This window comes from Diplotaxodon limnothrissa, linkage group LG17 (assembly GCF_057381915.1).
Source record: "Diplotaxodon limnothrissa isolate DT_005_m linkage group LG17, D_limnothrissa_male_GT1.1, whole genome shotgun sequence".
In the NCBI taxonomy this organism is placed as follows: domain Eukaryota; kingdom Metazoa; phylum Chordata; class Actinopteri; order Cichliformes; family Cichlidae; genus Diplotaxodon; species Diplotaxodon limnothrissa.
The window spans coordinates 23385437-23401417 of NC_140612.1; the positions used below are offsets into that span (position 1 = coordinate 23385437).

Here is a 15981-nt window from a genome sequence, read left to right on the forward strand (position 1 = left end):
TTGTTTTTATTGTGTCCTAATAAGTAAAACCTTTGACCTGACAGAGAGTGTACTTTATTTTTACCATGACTCCAAGTTTTTCTTTGCTGGAAAAAAGCTCCCAACAAACTTTAACTACTGTGTCTAAAACTCTCCTGCTGATGTTGACTTAGGAATAACAAGACAGAGGTGATACAAAACCTGGATATAACAGAAACAAAAATGATTCAGCAACAATGCTTTCACTGAACTGCCACAGAAGCTAACTTCACAACCCATTTTCCTTCATGCGCAGTGGCATGTTTCAGTGTATGGAGAAATTTTTTCTTCTTTCACTTCAGCTTGATGCTAATCAGTGCTGCAAGGAATGTCAGTTCTCACAGCGCATTGCAGTCATTCTGCAACTATGACTCATTTGGTATGTTTCAGTAACTCCAACAAGTGTCTGCGTTTTTTCTTTTATTTCTGTAAGTGACTAACGGGAAAAACATTAAAAATGTATCCATAAAATTCATTTGAATGGAAGCTCTGTGTTTTGGGAAAAGGAAGGTTTTTTTTAGGTTGTTTTTTTTTTTTTTTTAATCAAGAGTCAAAAGCAAATGAAAAGCAAAGCAGGCATTATATAACACTGTTCCACTATGGGAAGCAGGAAGCATATGAAAGCCACAAGTTCCCATGCAAATTTATTTTAACTTGGCTTGTTAGCATGGTTTTGAAGCTTTGGTCAGTGTGGCGTATTCATCTATCAGTGTATGCATTTGTGTGTGCTGATAGAAGACATGCTGTGCAGGCACAGATCTATTTTTATTGCGGAAACGTTGTGGGGATTCACCTCTAATGTGTTAACCATTGTTTTAAAGCAAGCACACCTACTTTCAGGTCGACGTTAAAGAAGCAGTTCTTAAGCTGGCAGTGAAAAAATAACAAACTTGTGCTTTTTAATAACTTGAGTAAACATAGTGTGCATCAAGGTTTTTTAAAAAAAATACAAATAAGCCATTTTGCGTGTATAATAAACAAAAATCAATTTAAATATATATTAATTTGCATGTTTTTCAAGAGTAAACATCAGAACATTGTAAAAAGCCCAGTTTAAAATTGTTATTTTGTTGAGATTGGAGTCAAAGAATGTTACAAAGGGAAATCTTTGAGCGGTCTTTGAATGGATGCCACCATGAAACCTCTAGGGAGGATTACTTACATTAAGACAAATAGTTTTAATGTCAAAAAATGCAAGTGAATAGTATCTAATTAAACACAACCTACTTTGCATTAATAAAAACTTGCAAAATAAATATTTAGTTACATATTTTTGAACATTTTATTGAAGGAAAACAGTCTTTATTGTCTCCTCTTAGATCTGACATAAGTCAGTCTTTGGTTGAAGGTGGACATGATTACACAAAACTGGCATCCATATTTGAAATTGACCTCATTTGTGTTTTATATGTTTCAGGCTCATCCTTTCCTTCTAATTAGCCAAACAGTTAATTTAATCTTTCAGTTGCTATTTAGATCCTCTGCATTTTTGAAAGAAAAGTTTTTTTCTCTTTAGGAAAAGGCAAGAAAGAACTGTTGTTCACAGATATGGGGTCATCTTTTGAGAGGATAGTTACACATAATCATTCCAGTAGAAAGTAAGGAGATGGATAGAAAGGAAATGCGACCCAGAAGGCAAATTAATCCTTTAATTACTCAATTACAGAGAACTAAATACGACAAACAACCTTGAATATAACTATCAGCTTAGGGCAGTCAATAATCAACAGTCATACACATGCTGCCCAGTGTCATTTCAACTGACATTTGATAAACAAATCAGTTCAGTGGTAAAAGGTTGTTTCTTTTTCCCGGTACATCCTCTTTCCTGAGGGTATAGACGCTGGTATTACTGCATTAAAATCTTCTGGACTAGATGACTGCAACTGACTATACTCAGGTTTTCTGAAATCATTTGTATATTTGCTGCAAGGTACTAATGGATGCAAGCAAAACAGGGAAAAAGGTTATAAGAACTTTTTATTATGTCTGTGAAGCCAGGCAGTGGTTGTCCTCTGAATGCGTACAGTACAGAACTACTCTTCTGTTACTGTGACACAGGTTTTCCTAGAAATCAACAGCGTATACTGTACCTCAATTGAGGTCAGTAGGTAAGCTGCATTGGGGCTTTTGTTCCATAGCACTGGAATAAAAACACCTTTTTTCACCAGTGTTTTCATTCCAGCTACACATTTATGAACTACCTTAAAACATTTTTTTTTTTTTTACATTTTTTTGTTTGGATTTGAGAGTTTTATTGTTTTAAGTAAATGGTTTTAATTATATAATCAATCTTGCATGTTTTTTTTAAAAGGCAACGATTTAAATCTGCTCTGTAGGGACATTTGATTTGATTTGCCATACCCATGAAAGTCTTTTCAAGACTGTCTATGACTGACATTAACTGTATTATTCTCTTGCTATGCTTAGCCAATTTATTAGGTGCATACAGTTAAAGTTCAGTCTAACACAGCAGCCTAGCTTTACATCCAAAACCTTGTTAAAGGTTGTGATATTGAGCTTGAATTAATGTCACAATTTTAAACAAATAATCATGTGAAAGCAGAATCGAAACCTTCCCAAATCAGTTTCTATATCCAGATAGTCTTTGTTGCAAGGTTTTGTGTTGGATTGCTTTAGTTTTTTTTTCCACGATTAAATGGAAACCATCCACATTTTTGCACCCAGACAGTTCAAAACTGTGCCATGCTAGTTATGTGCATAACACAGACTAATGACAGTTGTATTCATCACCACTTTGACTTACGTAACATGTAGTTCCCCTATCTGATTTTGATGGTTCAAGTCTAATTTCAGTTTGACTCATCAAAACCAGAACTTTAAATGCTAATTAATGCTACAACTGACATTTTTGTTGTTTTTGGTTTTTTGGTTTTTTTCCCAGGGTTTTAGTGTATTTGTGCTCCTTTTTTTTTTTTTTTTTTTTTTTCAAAGACACTCTGAATCTTGCGCTTAGAGGTCTGATTTGTCCCACTTTTATTTGTGGTATTAAACCTGAAACAAACTTGTGGCAGCAGGACCTCAGTCATTACAGTCATTTTGACTTCGTGCATCATTCTGCTGCTCACAGAGGAAGCTACAAGCATCCTGGTGAATGTCGTATGTAAAATTTTGGACAAAACCAGTTTGGGTTTTTTTTTTTTTGGGGGGGGGGTTGTTCCCATTTGTCTCTAGAGAAATACTCATTTAGCACCATGAAGAGCCAGAACTAAAAGATTTATATTTATTCTGCTCAGATTTGCAGCTCTTGTTTTGCATATTATTACAGAAACGACACCATTAGTATGCCATTAGTCAGTGTCTTTCATTTTTATGCGCTTATTTTTGCAAATGCCTATGAAATATGGTGTCTTCTTTACTTCTCTTTTGCACATGACAGACTTAAGAAACATTGAGGCTATTGACGTTTTTGAGACATTTCCAGGCAGAAAAACATATTCTTGTCACTCGTTTTGCATAACTATTGAAATCAGTCAAACACACAAACATCCTAGTGACATATTGCACATCTGCTTTATGCCTTGAAACACCTGAATTAGCAGAAACATTTGCATTTGCAAGTGTATGCATGCACTTCCTCTGCATGCTGTTCTCTGGTGGCTACATCTAACGGTGCTCTGCACACATTTAATAATTAAACACTATACAAGAACACACCTTGTGCTCACTTTCCATTGCACAGTTGTGTGCATGTTTCCTCAGTGTCGGCTTTTTGTTTGTGTTTCTTTGCAGCCATCAAGGAGAAACACAGCGACTGGACAGAGTTCCTTATTCAGGACCTGACGGGTGCCAGAACGGCACCGGCCAACCTGCTGGAAGGGGTGAGTGTGTGTTTACACAGACAAGCAAGAGAAGCACAATGACACACTAACCCTAACCCTATACTTTCTACAATTTTAATATTTTTTCCCAAATTTAAGAAAAAATGTGGTTATTTCAAATCTTTAGTTTAAAAGTCAAACTCAGATGAAAGAACAGGCTTAAAGGCAGGTGGAGATTGGAGATAGAATAGAGATACAGAGATAGTTAAATAATTATTTTGCTCTCTGAATCATAAGAAGCAACTGGTGGAGTCCAAGAGTAAAAATATGAAGTTTAAAATGAAAATAACGGGCCTCTTTTGATTATGTTTTGTGACAGAATAGAAATCAGCTGTGAGAGTGTGGAGCATGTTTGCATTCTGCACCTGCAAGACTGATATAAAGCAGAGGCCAAATATAAGAACATAAGTTCAGATCCTGCTAGCCAAACTCCAGATGGTCCAGTCAGGTCCGCTGGATAGCTTTGCAAGTGTAAACGATTGGAGAGAAGTCATTAATAATTCAAGATGTTTGATAAAATTTGCAGGTATTTCTGGAGTGATGGCAGCATTACTGCAGACGAGAGAAAATTTAAGCTCTTTCTACATGTGAGGGTTTTCTTTCTTTATGTGCACATGTACACGGACATTTAGTTAAAATCATCGAAAGTCGGCTTCTTAATTAGCTGATTGTGTTTATTTGTTTAAAAAAAAAGAAACCTAAAACCTCCCCACCGACCACGTTTTCCAAGACATGATCTGACACATTAATCAGCATACATCATTTTTATCTGAGGTCTAAATAGATTTCTCAAAATCTCAAATTATTGTCTTGAGCTGAAGAAAGCAAAGTGAATGCACCTCCCAGCAACATAAAAGCAAAGCATTTCATTCCATTCAATTCAATAGAAACACTTAAAAAAAACTTGCACCCTCTCTAACACTTTGTCAAAGCAGGAAAATTAAAGTGTTTTGGCAAGTTTTGAGATTTGTATCCTAATTAACACTCAATAACAAGTTCTTGTTGTACTTCTTGACATCTGTGAGAGCAGGATAATTAGCAGGTCTGGATGCCGGTGTGATCATCTAAACTTAAAACTGTTTCGTTTTCAAGCTCAACATCCTGTTTAGATACCTCTTTTTCTCATCTTAATCTAAGGATAACACGCAAACTCTTTCCACTGAGGTTTGATTCGATCATTAAGCTAGCCTTTATAGCATCTCTGTGACCAGTGTGTTTTATTTTCATTTTATTTAATAAGTAAAAACTCTTCTCTGTCCATCCCCTTTAGCCTCTACGAGGCAAGAACACAGTTGATCTGATTGTCGACGGATCGGTGTTGGAGCTTCAGGACCTTTTAGACCCTTACCTTTACTGGCCTGTACGAGTCATCCAGAACGTTGGAGGGAGGCTCCGCCTGCGGTATGCTGGCCTCTCTGAAGAGTACCACGATCATGACACGTGGCTGTTCTATCTGGACGTCAGGCTCCGGCCCCTCGGCTGGGCCCAGGAAAACTGCCTGACCTTAGAACCGCCAACAGGTGAGAGTCTAATAAGTTTGCACTTTTTCACCTTTTACATTTTTATCTACAAGTAAATTATAACTTCCAGATACCAATTAATTATACTCATTGTTTTTGTTTTGTTTTTTGTTTTTGGGCATTTCTTCTCATCACAAATTATTATATTATCTATGCTGTGTGTCCTTGTTATTGTCTTGGTTAATACTTTGCTTCATAAAATGTCTTTAGAAAATGGGCTTGAACTACCTAAAGCCATTTAAAACATAAGATGTAAAGGTTCATGCTGACAAGGCGGTATGCTGGGTTTAAATGTTCGACCACCTGCTCGGAAAATAAGGAGACAAGTTAATCCTTAAAGGTTTAATATTTAAATCATCAAACGGTTTATACGTTTTTTGTAAAGACAAAGTCATAAAGACAAATTATGATCTATAACTGTTGTCAAACAGTTGACTTTGTGTGTCTGTGTTTTTAAATTGAAGAAAAAAGTTGTTGAATTGAGAAAAAAAGAATCTCATATCTGTCGCGCAGAGCTCAGGTCTACGAAGAGCACCTCCGACTGGCAGCAGGCTCTAGAGGATGCTCAGCTTGATGGACAGAAGAATCCATTACCTCTGGAGGTGTTCAAGGTGAGGCTCAGTGACCTGCAGGAAGATCAGGTCCAGGTGAACTATGGCTAATTTATGATATAAGGAAAGAATAGGAACTCTTTATTTTACATCTCCAGGAAGTTTTCTTACTTGGTACCAATTACAGAAAAAAAGAAATGCCCTTGAAAGCCAATTAAATCTCAATAATTGTGTATTCAGTCATCCATTTATTCAACTGTTATTAAAAATCTGTGGAACTTTAACATTTTCATGTTCAGCTGACCCCCCCCCCCCCCCCTGCACCGAATAAAGCATTTAGTAGGAGGACGGGTGGATTAATTGGAACTGCAGCAGCTGAACTCTCTTCTTTCCACCGCATCATTTGAATATTTCCCATCTCCATTCACAAAAATATTTAAGGAATAATTTACTTTAGAGATGAAGAGCCAGAACAAATTATGATCAAACCAATCCAATTTATTCAAGGTTAAGAACTTTAGCGTTAAACTGTGCTTTTAATATGAGTCAATGCAAAAATGAAGTGTAATTTATTAATTGCATTCCTCTGTTTATGAGTGTAGCTGGAATGATTTTGTGTTGGATGACGTCCTCCTAATGCTGTGCTTGAGCACCTGCTGCATAGACACAGATGCCTGCAGCTAATGTTAGGTTTTGATAGAGCTCTGCACAAGTAAGAGGGTGCAGAAACTGAAATGAATCCAATACGGACATAACAGATGAGTAAAAGTGTGAAAGAAAAATCTTAGAAATAAGAGATTTAAATTACCAAAGCAGCCCACATGACACGGTCCTACCAACCGGAAAGGCTAGAAGAAATAGAAGCCTGCTTACATTCAGTGAATAAGCGTAGTAAAGGCAAAAAGTCACGGCATTACCTAAAACCTTCTTACATAATACAGTTTATTGTGTGTCATCACAAACAACAGAAAACACACCCTTCAAAGAAGATCTGAGTGTGTTTTCTTGTGAAACCAAGAAAGTACCGTGTGATACAGGATGTACTGATTACACTTTGAGTCAGTTGGAATAGAGAAGGTAAAAAAAACAAAGAGATACAGGAAACACAACCTTATCAACACCAAATTGAATGTAAAAAAGGTGTCATGGTGCTAGAAAAACAATGTGCGAGGCAAAAAACTATATTTAATTCATCACAATGATCGCCAGCAGCATGAATTAAGCCTCGCAGAATGCTTCATTCATTATAGGGCCACCCAGCTGGGTCTGAATGACCTACATGGAGTGTGTGTGTGTGTGTGTGTGTGTGTGTGTGATCAAAAGTGGAGCACATTTGTCTAAAAATCTTGACTTTACTGTGTCAGGACCATGTAGACCTGCCCAAGCACTCCTTCAAGATGGGTATGAAGCTGGAGATGGTTTCTCCATGGGAGCAGCTCCAGATCTGCCCTGTTTCTGTCACAAAGGTGAGTCACGCAGAAAGGCTCTGAGAACAATGGCTTATCTAAAAAAAACAAAACAGAGCATTCGTCAGCTTCTGTTATTAGTGAAGCATTGGATTTTTTAAATGTTTTTCCATGGACGAGGCCTTCCTCTGCACCACTGGAATCAACTGGAACCTTTCTTAGACATGAATTTGGGTTTTTTCTTCCTTTTTACACATTAATTAAAAATATTAATTGATTTTTGAGCAGTAAAACTACCAATCATTTGCACATTATTCTAACTATATAATACCGTTTTTTTTAATGTATTTTATTAAATTGTTCCATGATGAACACATTTCTTCCTAATTTACTAAACACAAAGAAAAGCATCGTACAGGGGGAAAGCAAAGCAGCTTAGATAGTACATACTGTGCTCAATGTTATGATTTAAAATTTTATAATTAGTTGGCCTTTATTGTTTCACAGGGTAGATCCAGCGGCTTAAAACACTGGCAGACTAGTGTGGCACAAGAATAATTGTACATTACCAAGGATGCCTTCATACTTGAAATCTTTTTTCTTTTAATTTGCTCTGTCTAAGCATTTAAAAGATGGAGAGTAAATTTGTCGTCTATAATCTCTTTTACACGTGTGTTGAAATCATTGTGTTAGGAAGAGATTAAATGTTCTCCCTCTGTTTACTCTTCAGGTCTACAATGAGTTCTACTTCCAGGTGATGTTGGATGACCTCTCTGCTGAAGCCAAGCCACACTTTGTGGTGTGTCATGCCAACTCGCCTGGCATCCTGCCTGTCCAGTGGTGTATGAAGAACGGCGTGGGTCTGGAGAGGCCTCGGGCCTACGAGGGCCAGGACTTTGACTGGGCTGACTACCTGAAGCAGAGCGGGACAGAAGCAGCTCCTGACGCCTGCTTTCCTGATGTAAGCATGGGGTGAAGAGATGTAAACTGGGACACTCCTGATGGTTCAGCCTATGTTTTGATGGGAGCGTTGTTAGTACAGAGGAAGCTGCTTTTCAGTAGGGTTCTTGCAAACATTTTAAAACCAAATTGAAGACCGAAACAACACAACACTTCAGGATAGCATAGTGGCAGCAGAGACAGAAGACACAATTGGTGCTGCTTTATGGTTTTATTCAAGTGTCATCTGCTTTAAATCCCACTGTCCCAACAAGCTCAGAGGTTTTTAACATATCTTGTAAGTTGCGATCTGAAGTGCAAAGCCATTGCCTGCACTTTCACTGCTGTAATTGTCTTTACCGCCACTGTGCCCCACTGTCCCAATCACACAGTTTGGGAACAGAAGAAGCTTGCACCAATGAGCACCAGGCAGAAAATGCATGAAATGATCGAGAGCAGTGTCTACCACTTTATTCTGTTTTGGTGAAGTTAAAAAAGCAAACGATATTTGCATTTGGATGATGCATGCAAAACATTCTGTACTTTCAATTCTTTCCCATTTATATCACTTTTAAAACTTGTTTTTAAATATTTATTTATGTTAGTACACTGTGAAAACAGCAGAAACACTCAAAGAACGTTTTATCAGTGTTTTATTCTTTTTCAGGTTTACATAACAGTTGACACTCTACAGTGAGACACATATTGTAAACAGGAACTTATTAGACCCATCTGACACTGTGTTACATGCAATGAGCCTACAAAATCCCTGTTACAGCACCTTGTTTGAAGTCCTTCAAGTGGAAAATAAGGGTTAAATCAGTTTGAAGGTCTTGTAATCTGAACCTGGCTTCAGGTTACCTCAGGTTAGATCCCTGCTCTGAATGTAAAATAAGCCCTCTCTCTTCCCCTCGTGTGTGTGCGTTCAGACATGGCAGAGCAGAGACTTTGCCAAGGACATGTGGCTGGAGGCAGTGAACCCTCACCGACCGGCTGAGGTGTGTGTGGCTCAGGTCACACAGGTCAGAGGACGCCTGCTGTGGCTCCGACTGGAAGGTACATTCGTTTGTGTGTGAGTGTGTGCGTGCAGTGAGGATTAAGTGTCAGGGACTCCTGCTGTGTCCCAGAGTGAAGATGGGGTAGAGAAAAAAAACAGCAGTTTGTATATGTGTGACAGTTCCCTCACCCCTGCTTTCCTTCCGCTGTCTGCCCATCTCCAGGTGTGCCGAAGCCTCTGTCAGAGTGCATCGTGGATGTCGAGTCCATGGACATCTTCCCTGTCGGCTGGTGCGAGGCCAACGCTTACCCTCTGACCCCTCCAATCAAACCTGTCTGTACGTAGACACACAAATATACACAAATGTAAATTTGCCATGCAGTGACAGCTTAAGACAAAGTCTCATTGATTCGTTCTGCAGGCCAGAAGCAGAAGAAGATAGCAGTGGTCCAGCCAGAGAAACAGTAAGAAGCACAACATTAAACAAACTGAAAGTAAAACTGACTTTAGACTTTGTCTCAAAGACAGGCACAGTATCCGTGTTTTACATTCTTTTAATGGGTGACTCATCTGTTTGCATGGAAGTTTCCAAGAAAATGACCCTATTTCTTAGTTGATGTATCACCCTCTACGACTACTTTCAAATAGAAATACCACATGGAGTTACATTTTTATATTTTAGTCCAGATTAGAGTGCAGAAGTATGGTGAAGCAGGGTGTGATTTATTTTTGGGGAGGGGGGGGCTTTGCACACTCATGATGTCTGGTTCAAAAGGTGGGACTAGACAATCAATTGCTATGGATATCAGTAGCTGTGCCCATCTTTGATATACAGTCTATGTTTTTGAAGACGTGTGCTAGTATTTTTGGAGGACATTTTATGCTAATATTCAGATGGCTGAGAGTCCTCCTTCCCCCTAATAGTTAACGAATAGATACAGTGTCTATTGTAGGAATTATACACAACCTATATTTAAAAAAAAGACAAGACTTGGTTACCTTTTGCTTTATTTCAAAGTGCTCCAAAAGGAAACTATGAAGGTTTCCTAGCCTCATTTATCAAACTGATCTGGCGCCCTCCATTTTCTCCTTGTATGCCTATTCCTCACTCATTAAACCTGCTCCTGAACATGGTTTTCAAGTGTTGGAAAACAGTTCAATTGCAGCTAAAAGTGAAACGCTGACTGCATGTCTCTGTAACCCGAAGACCGCTGTTATTGGTTTAATTTCAGTGTGGTCAGAAAAATGGTATCATTTGTGGGTTTTTGGTTTCTGTCCTTTACCTGAAAGCCAAAGAAGATAATAAAAAAAAATCAGTACATGTTTCTTCAGAGAAACCCTGAAGGTTTTTCTTTCTCTGTGTCACTCAAACCTGTTAATTGAAACTGTGGCTTTTTTTAGGGCAGAAATTGCTTTCCTGGGGCGCTGATTGATTTTTGTAGACGAATGGCATGTTATACTGTTTACTTGCGGGAGCAAGAGCGAGGGCGGCGGTCAGAGAGCAGGAGAAATATGAGGTCTTCAGCAGCACTTTGTCAGCTCTCTCATCTAACCACTAATCCCATTTCATACCTTTAGGAGAATCCTTTCATCGGTATCACTACATACACCCGCCTTCCAACACTCCTGTTTCTAATTCTGAAGCTGAAAGCGGTCGCTGTTGTGCCGATTGATTGAGTGAATTGACTTCTGTTTGCCGTTTGATTAGATCCCTTGGATAATTTTATTGATCAGCCTGACTGGATTGATTGCGTTTTTCCACAGGTTGGCTCGTTCCCAGCCTGTCGAGGCGAGTCCTGTCAACCACTACCAGCCTGCCGCCTTGGATCCAGGTAATCAAAAGCCACGTTACACATGATATATCTGTGGTGATTAATGCTAATGAGCCGCTGTGGCGAGGATTAAAGGAAATCCCGCTCTTTCTCCACTCTTAAGTCAGTCTGGATTTACACACTGATATACCTACTGCACTCTGATGTGCTTTCCTCCGTTTCACTCAGCTCCACTTCAACACTTTAGTAAATTTTATTTACAAGTTGCTGAGTTTGAAAACAATGTGATGGAAGATGTGTGTCCTGTCACAGGTTCAGTCAGAGATGTTACTAAAGGAAGTTGAATTAATTTTCTCCATCGTCTCTATATTTCATGCCATAAAGTTAAATATGGACTGTTTGATCTAAGCAGTTCTACCTTCTATATATATTTCATGTTAAAAGCTATCAGTGGCTCCAACTAGCAAAATTATATTACAACCTGTTGGCACTGTAAGGGATTTCCCCACTAGTTTGACTTATGAGAGTCCCTTCATGGCTGCTTTCCAGTGAAACGCATTACAGTTAAATTTAAGTTGTCACACTTAGAGTGAAGAAGAAGAGGAAGGAGAATCTCATAAGACAAAACTGAGGTTATATTTGTATTTGTTTCTAAAATGTTTAACCAGATACCAACTCTGGATGGTATTACCTGACCTGCACTAACACTGTGAGGAGCCTTTTTTTAACCAGGATATGTCCTTCAGTGCACACATTAACCAAATGCGTTTGACTGCTTTCTTTCAGTATTACTTAATAGAAACATCCTGTCTCAGAATCACGCTGAAAAAACAGTTCACGCATTTGTTACTTTCAGGCAGGAATATTGTAATTAACTAGAAAAAATTGCATTTCCTGCGAAAATGCTGTGTGGATGCCTTACGCTGAAGATTTCTGCTGAAAAAAGCAGAAAAAGTTGAAAAAACAAAAAACATTGCCCTGAGCGAGATTCGAACCTGGCCTTTCTGATCTATAGGCGGCGTCTCACCTTACTGGACCAAACTGATTCTTACAAAGAAGAGGTGGAGAGACTGACAATTCTGGTGAAATTAGCAGAAGCTGCTTAGTATTGTGCTAATAAGAGGTGAAAAGGCTAAACATTTAGCAGAAAAGAGGTGAATCAGAAGAAGTTCTGCTGAAAAGAGGTAAAGAAGCAAAAAGATGAGTTGAAAAGAGGTGTAGAAGTGCTTGCTGAAGATGGCTGTATGTGTAATGACACACTGGAGAGTGTCAAGAAAGCAGAGCGCATGCAAGCAGGGAACATGTGTAGCAACTGTCACAGGTAGGATTCGAAACTCTGCCCCCGGGTCTCACGGCAGCTGCCCTACCCTCTGAGCCAAATGAGTTCTGGTCTCAAGCAAATATATGATGAGAGAGAAAATGTGCACTGTGGAGCAGAAGCTCAAATTAGCAGAAAAGAGGTGAAGAGGAAGAACTTTGTTGTGAAATGAGGTAAAGAAACTGAAATTTGTGCTTAAAACAAGTGAAAAAGCTGAACTCTGAAATCCTGCTAAAACAGTAGTAGAGGCTGATATTTTTCAGCTACTCACTGAGCCAAACTGGTTCTCACGTAACTGAAAAAAGGTGGAAAAGCTTAAAATTCTAATGAAAACAGCAGAAGAGGCTAAGTGCACTGTGGAGCAGGAGCTCTAATTAGCAGAAAAGAGGTGAAGAGGAATAATTTCTGCTGAAAAGAGGTAAAGAAGCAAAAAGCCGAGTTGAAAAGAAGTGTAGAAGCAGAAGTGCTTGCTGAAGATGGCTGTATGTGTAATGACACACTGGAGAGTGTCAAGAAAGCAGAGCGCATGCAAGCAGTGAACATGTGTAGCAGCTGTCACAGGTAGGATTCGAACCTCTGCCACCGGGTCTCACGACAGATGCCCTACCCTCTGAGCCAAATGAGTTCTGGTCACAAGCAAAGATATGATGAGAGGGAAAATGTGCACTGTGGAGCAGCAGCTCAAATTAGCAGAAAAGAGGTGAAGAGGAAGAACTTTGTTGTGAAATGAGGTAAAGAAACTGAAATTTGTGCTTAAAACAAGTGAAAAAGCTGAACTCTGAAATCCTGCTAAAACAGCAGAAGAGGCTGATATTTTTCAGCTACTCATTGAGCCAAACTGGTTCTCACGTAACTGAAAAAAGGTGGAAAAGCTTAAAATTCTAATGAAAACAGCAGAAGAGGCTGAGTGCACTGTGGAACAGAAGCTCAAATTAGCAGAAAAGAGGTGAAAACAGCAGAAGAGGGTGAGATTTGTGCTGATAAGAGGTGAAACTGCGGAACCAATCAGAGGTACTGCTTCTGTCTGCTTCATCAGGCTGTGTACTTGTATGTATTTCTGCCATAGACTGTTAACCAGAATCTGAGGTCCATATTAGAAAAGCTGCTAAAATCATTAAACTTTGCAGAATTGTAATAAATTATCAATATGAATTACCGGTCTGTGATAGTGTATAAATTTGTAGTTAAAAAAAAAACATGTGGGCCAAGGTGGAATCGAACCCACGACCTCTGGTCTGAAGAGCGGTGTCATTACCAATCGCGCCACCTCTAAGGGGGCGGGCGCTTTGAAAAAAAGGGTGATGAGGAGTCAGAATTAGATCGCGGTGAGACGCGAAAAACGCCGTTTTTTGGAGTTACAAAACGTCGTGTAACTCAAAAACTAGGTGGGATAGAAGCATAATTCTTGCACTGGGTGAATCAGCGGACTTTGGTGTACTTTGACTGCGATTTACATAGCTCTTTGTATCTCCGTCGCGGAGATATGACGAGAGAAGAAACGGCTTCATTTTCGGAATTTGAAAAATGAGAGGAGGACAGATTTCCACCCCTCAAACAAGTCTAACTCATCTCAGAACGGTAATAGGTGAGAAAATAATTCTTGAATTGTGAGTGTCAGGAGTGTCTGAAGATATACAGGGACAAGCCTCATGTCTTAACTTTGCTTCGTTAAGGAGATATGACGATTTGAAAATGCCTTCAGTTTCAGTATTTCAGCTCTGAGTTTCACAACCTCCCCATAGACTTTGAATGGGGAGTTTTTAGACCATGTGTCACTTCGAGGCAAATTGTGAAAAAAACGTAACTCTCACAATAATTATAGTGACACTGTCTTAAAGCCAGCAAAAATACCTACGTTTTGATGTATAATTTGTGGAAGTTGAGTGGAAATTGAGCGAGTAGCAAGGAGTTGTTCAGACATGAAGAGAAAATTCAGAACGGACGAGTGTGCAGTGGGAGTTAATTGCATAGCAACCATAGCAACACATGTATTTTCTGAAAAATCACAAAGTTGTAACTGAAAACTTAAAGAGTCATTACATGAAAACGGTAACAGATATGAAAAAGCTGAATCACACAGGAATAGCCCAATCATCTGAGAACGTTTTAAAGTTTGAATGGAGTTTCTAGGTGAAAGTATGAGGAAGTAGTTAAGTTTCAAAGACAAGCAAGTTTTAGCAGAATTGTAGAAGTTTCCCATTCATTTCAATGGGACAAATTAAAGGAAAAAAGTGTAATATTTTAAAAAGTATAATAGTAATAAGTACCAAAAGATATAGCAGTCGAAAGCAGAAATAGCAGAACAGTTTAGAGTTTGAATGGTAAAAATCGGCTGAAAACTGAGGGAGTAGTTAAGCGGCAAAGAAACGGAGCAACTAGAATAATAAAGGATAAAGAATAAAGAGAAACAGGATCTCAATAGTGTGGATGCCTACGGCATCCACCCAATTATCACCTAAAAGCTCCCTGAAAAGCCTTCAGAAGAACTGAAACGCCGCAGCGAGAGTACTGACAGGAACTACAAAGAGGGCTCGTATTTCTTCCATGTTAGCTCGTCTTCATCGGCTCCCTGATAAATACAGAATTGAATTTAGAATCTCGATCACATAAAAAGTCCTGAGTGATAAGGCTTCTTCATATCTTAAACATCTTGTAGTACCAAATAGAGCACTTGGCTTTCAGACTGCAGGCTTGCTTGTGGTTCCTAGAGTTACTAATAGTTATAGCTGTCACCAAATGCTGCTCACAGGGGATCGTCTGGTACTCTAATATTGTAGGTCTTTACCTTACAATATAAAGCACCTTGAAACTTGAGATTATGCTTCTTTAAGGTGTTTTTTCTTTCCTCGGTTGGGTGATAAAAACTGTTCCATACTCAGAGTTGGTGACATCACTGCTGAACTTGGTGATGCTGCATTTGTTTTATAGGATTAAAACAAAAATAGATTATTTAATTTAAATAATTTAATAAGTTTGTTTTTGTTTTTAACAGAGCTTCAATGTATTTTGAAACACGTCTACCCAACGAGCAGGGTCGAAAATTCACCCCGCAGGAGCGCTTTCAATCTAGCTCAGTTCGCAGGAAAACTAGTAACCCTGAGGACACAAGCAGGGAATTTATCCAGACGATGTTTTTGGTTCTAGTTAAAATCTGTGTTTTAACATGCATGGTGTTAATGAGTTACTGGGAACAGTAAACTACTTGAGACGTCAGTCAGCAATGACAGAAATACATCCTGAAGTAACCACTAAATTATGCATGTACTCCATAAATCATCATGCTTGTTCTCAGCTACATCCATGTCCACTGTCCATTATCAGCTGGTAATGATTAACAAGCATTGGCATCGATATGCTCATTTGTTCTCATTTACTGTATGAGAGCCACATTTTTACTTTATCAACTACTCCTAGTTGTTATCGTTGGTTGGAGCTACACGGATTTCCTTTTATTGTTTGTCTTCCGTTTTCCCCAAAGTCAAAAGGGGAAAAAATATTTTTTATAAAAAGATCTTCCTTCTCACACTAATACGGTTTTTACATATTAAGTAAATCAGTTTGTCTCTTTGATAAATTAATTACAGTAATCCCACAAAGAGAGATGCATTTTTAGCCTCT

General features: G+C 38.7%; 1 protein-coding gene across 1 annotated transcript in view; it reads left to right on the top strand.

The window, feature by feature from the left end:
- The window catches only part of sfmbt2 (Scm like with four mbt domains 2), a 63095-nt gene that overhangs the window by 32687 nt on the left and 14427 nt on the right, over positions 1 to 15981 (top strand). The window contains exons 6-14 of the mRNA XM_085376103.1: positions 3772 to 3860; positions 5131 to 5380; positions 5894 to 5991; positions 7296 to 7397; positions 8068 to 8298; positions 9206 to 9332; positions 9497 to 9610; positions 9695 to 9737; positions 11038 to 11105. Of these exons, the coding sequence (XP_085232229.1) occupies positions 3772 to 3860; positions 5131 to 5380; positions 5894 to 5991; positions 7296 to 7397; positions 8068 to 8298; positions 9206 to 9332; positions 9497 to 9610; positions 9695 to 9737; positions 11038 to 11105 (1122 nt within the window). The remainder of the gene's footprint in view (positions 1 to 3771; positions 3861 to 5130; positions 5381 to 5893; positions 5992 to 7295; positions 7398 to 8067; positions 8299 to 9205; positions 9333 to 9496; positions 9611 to 9694; positions 9738 to 11037; positions 11106 to 15981) is intronic.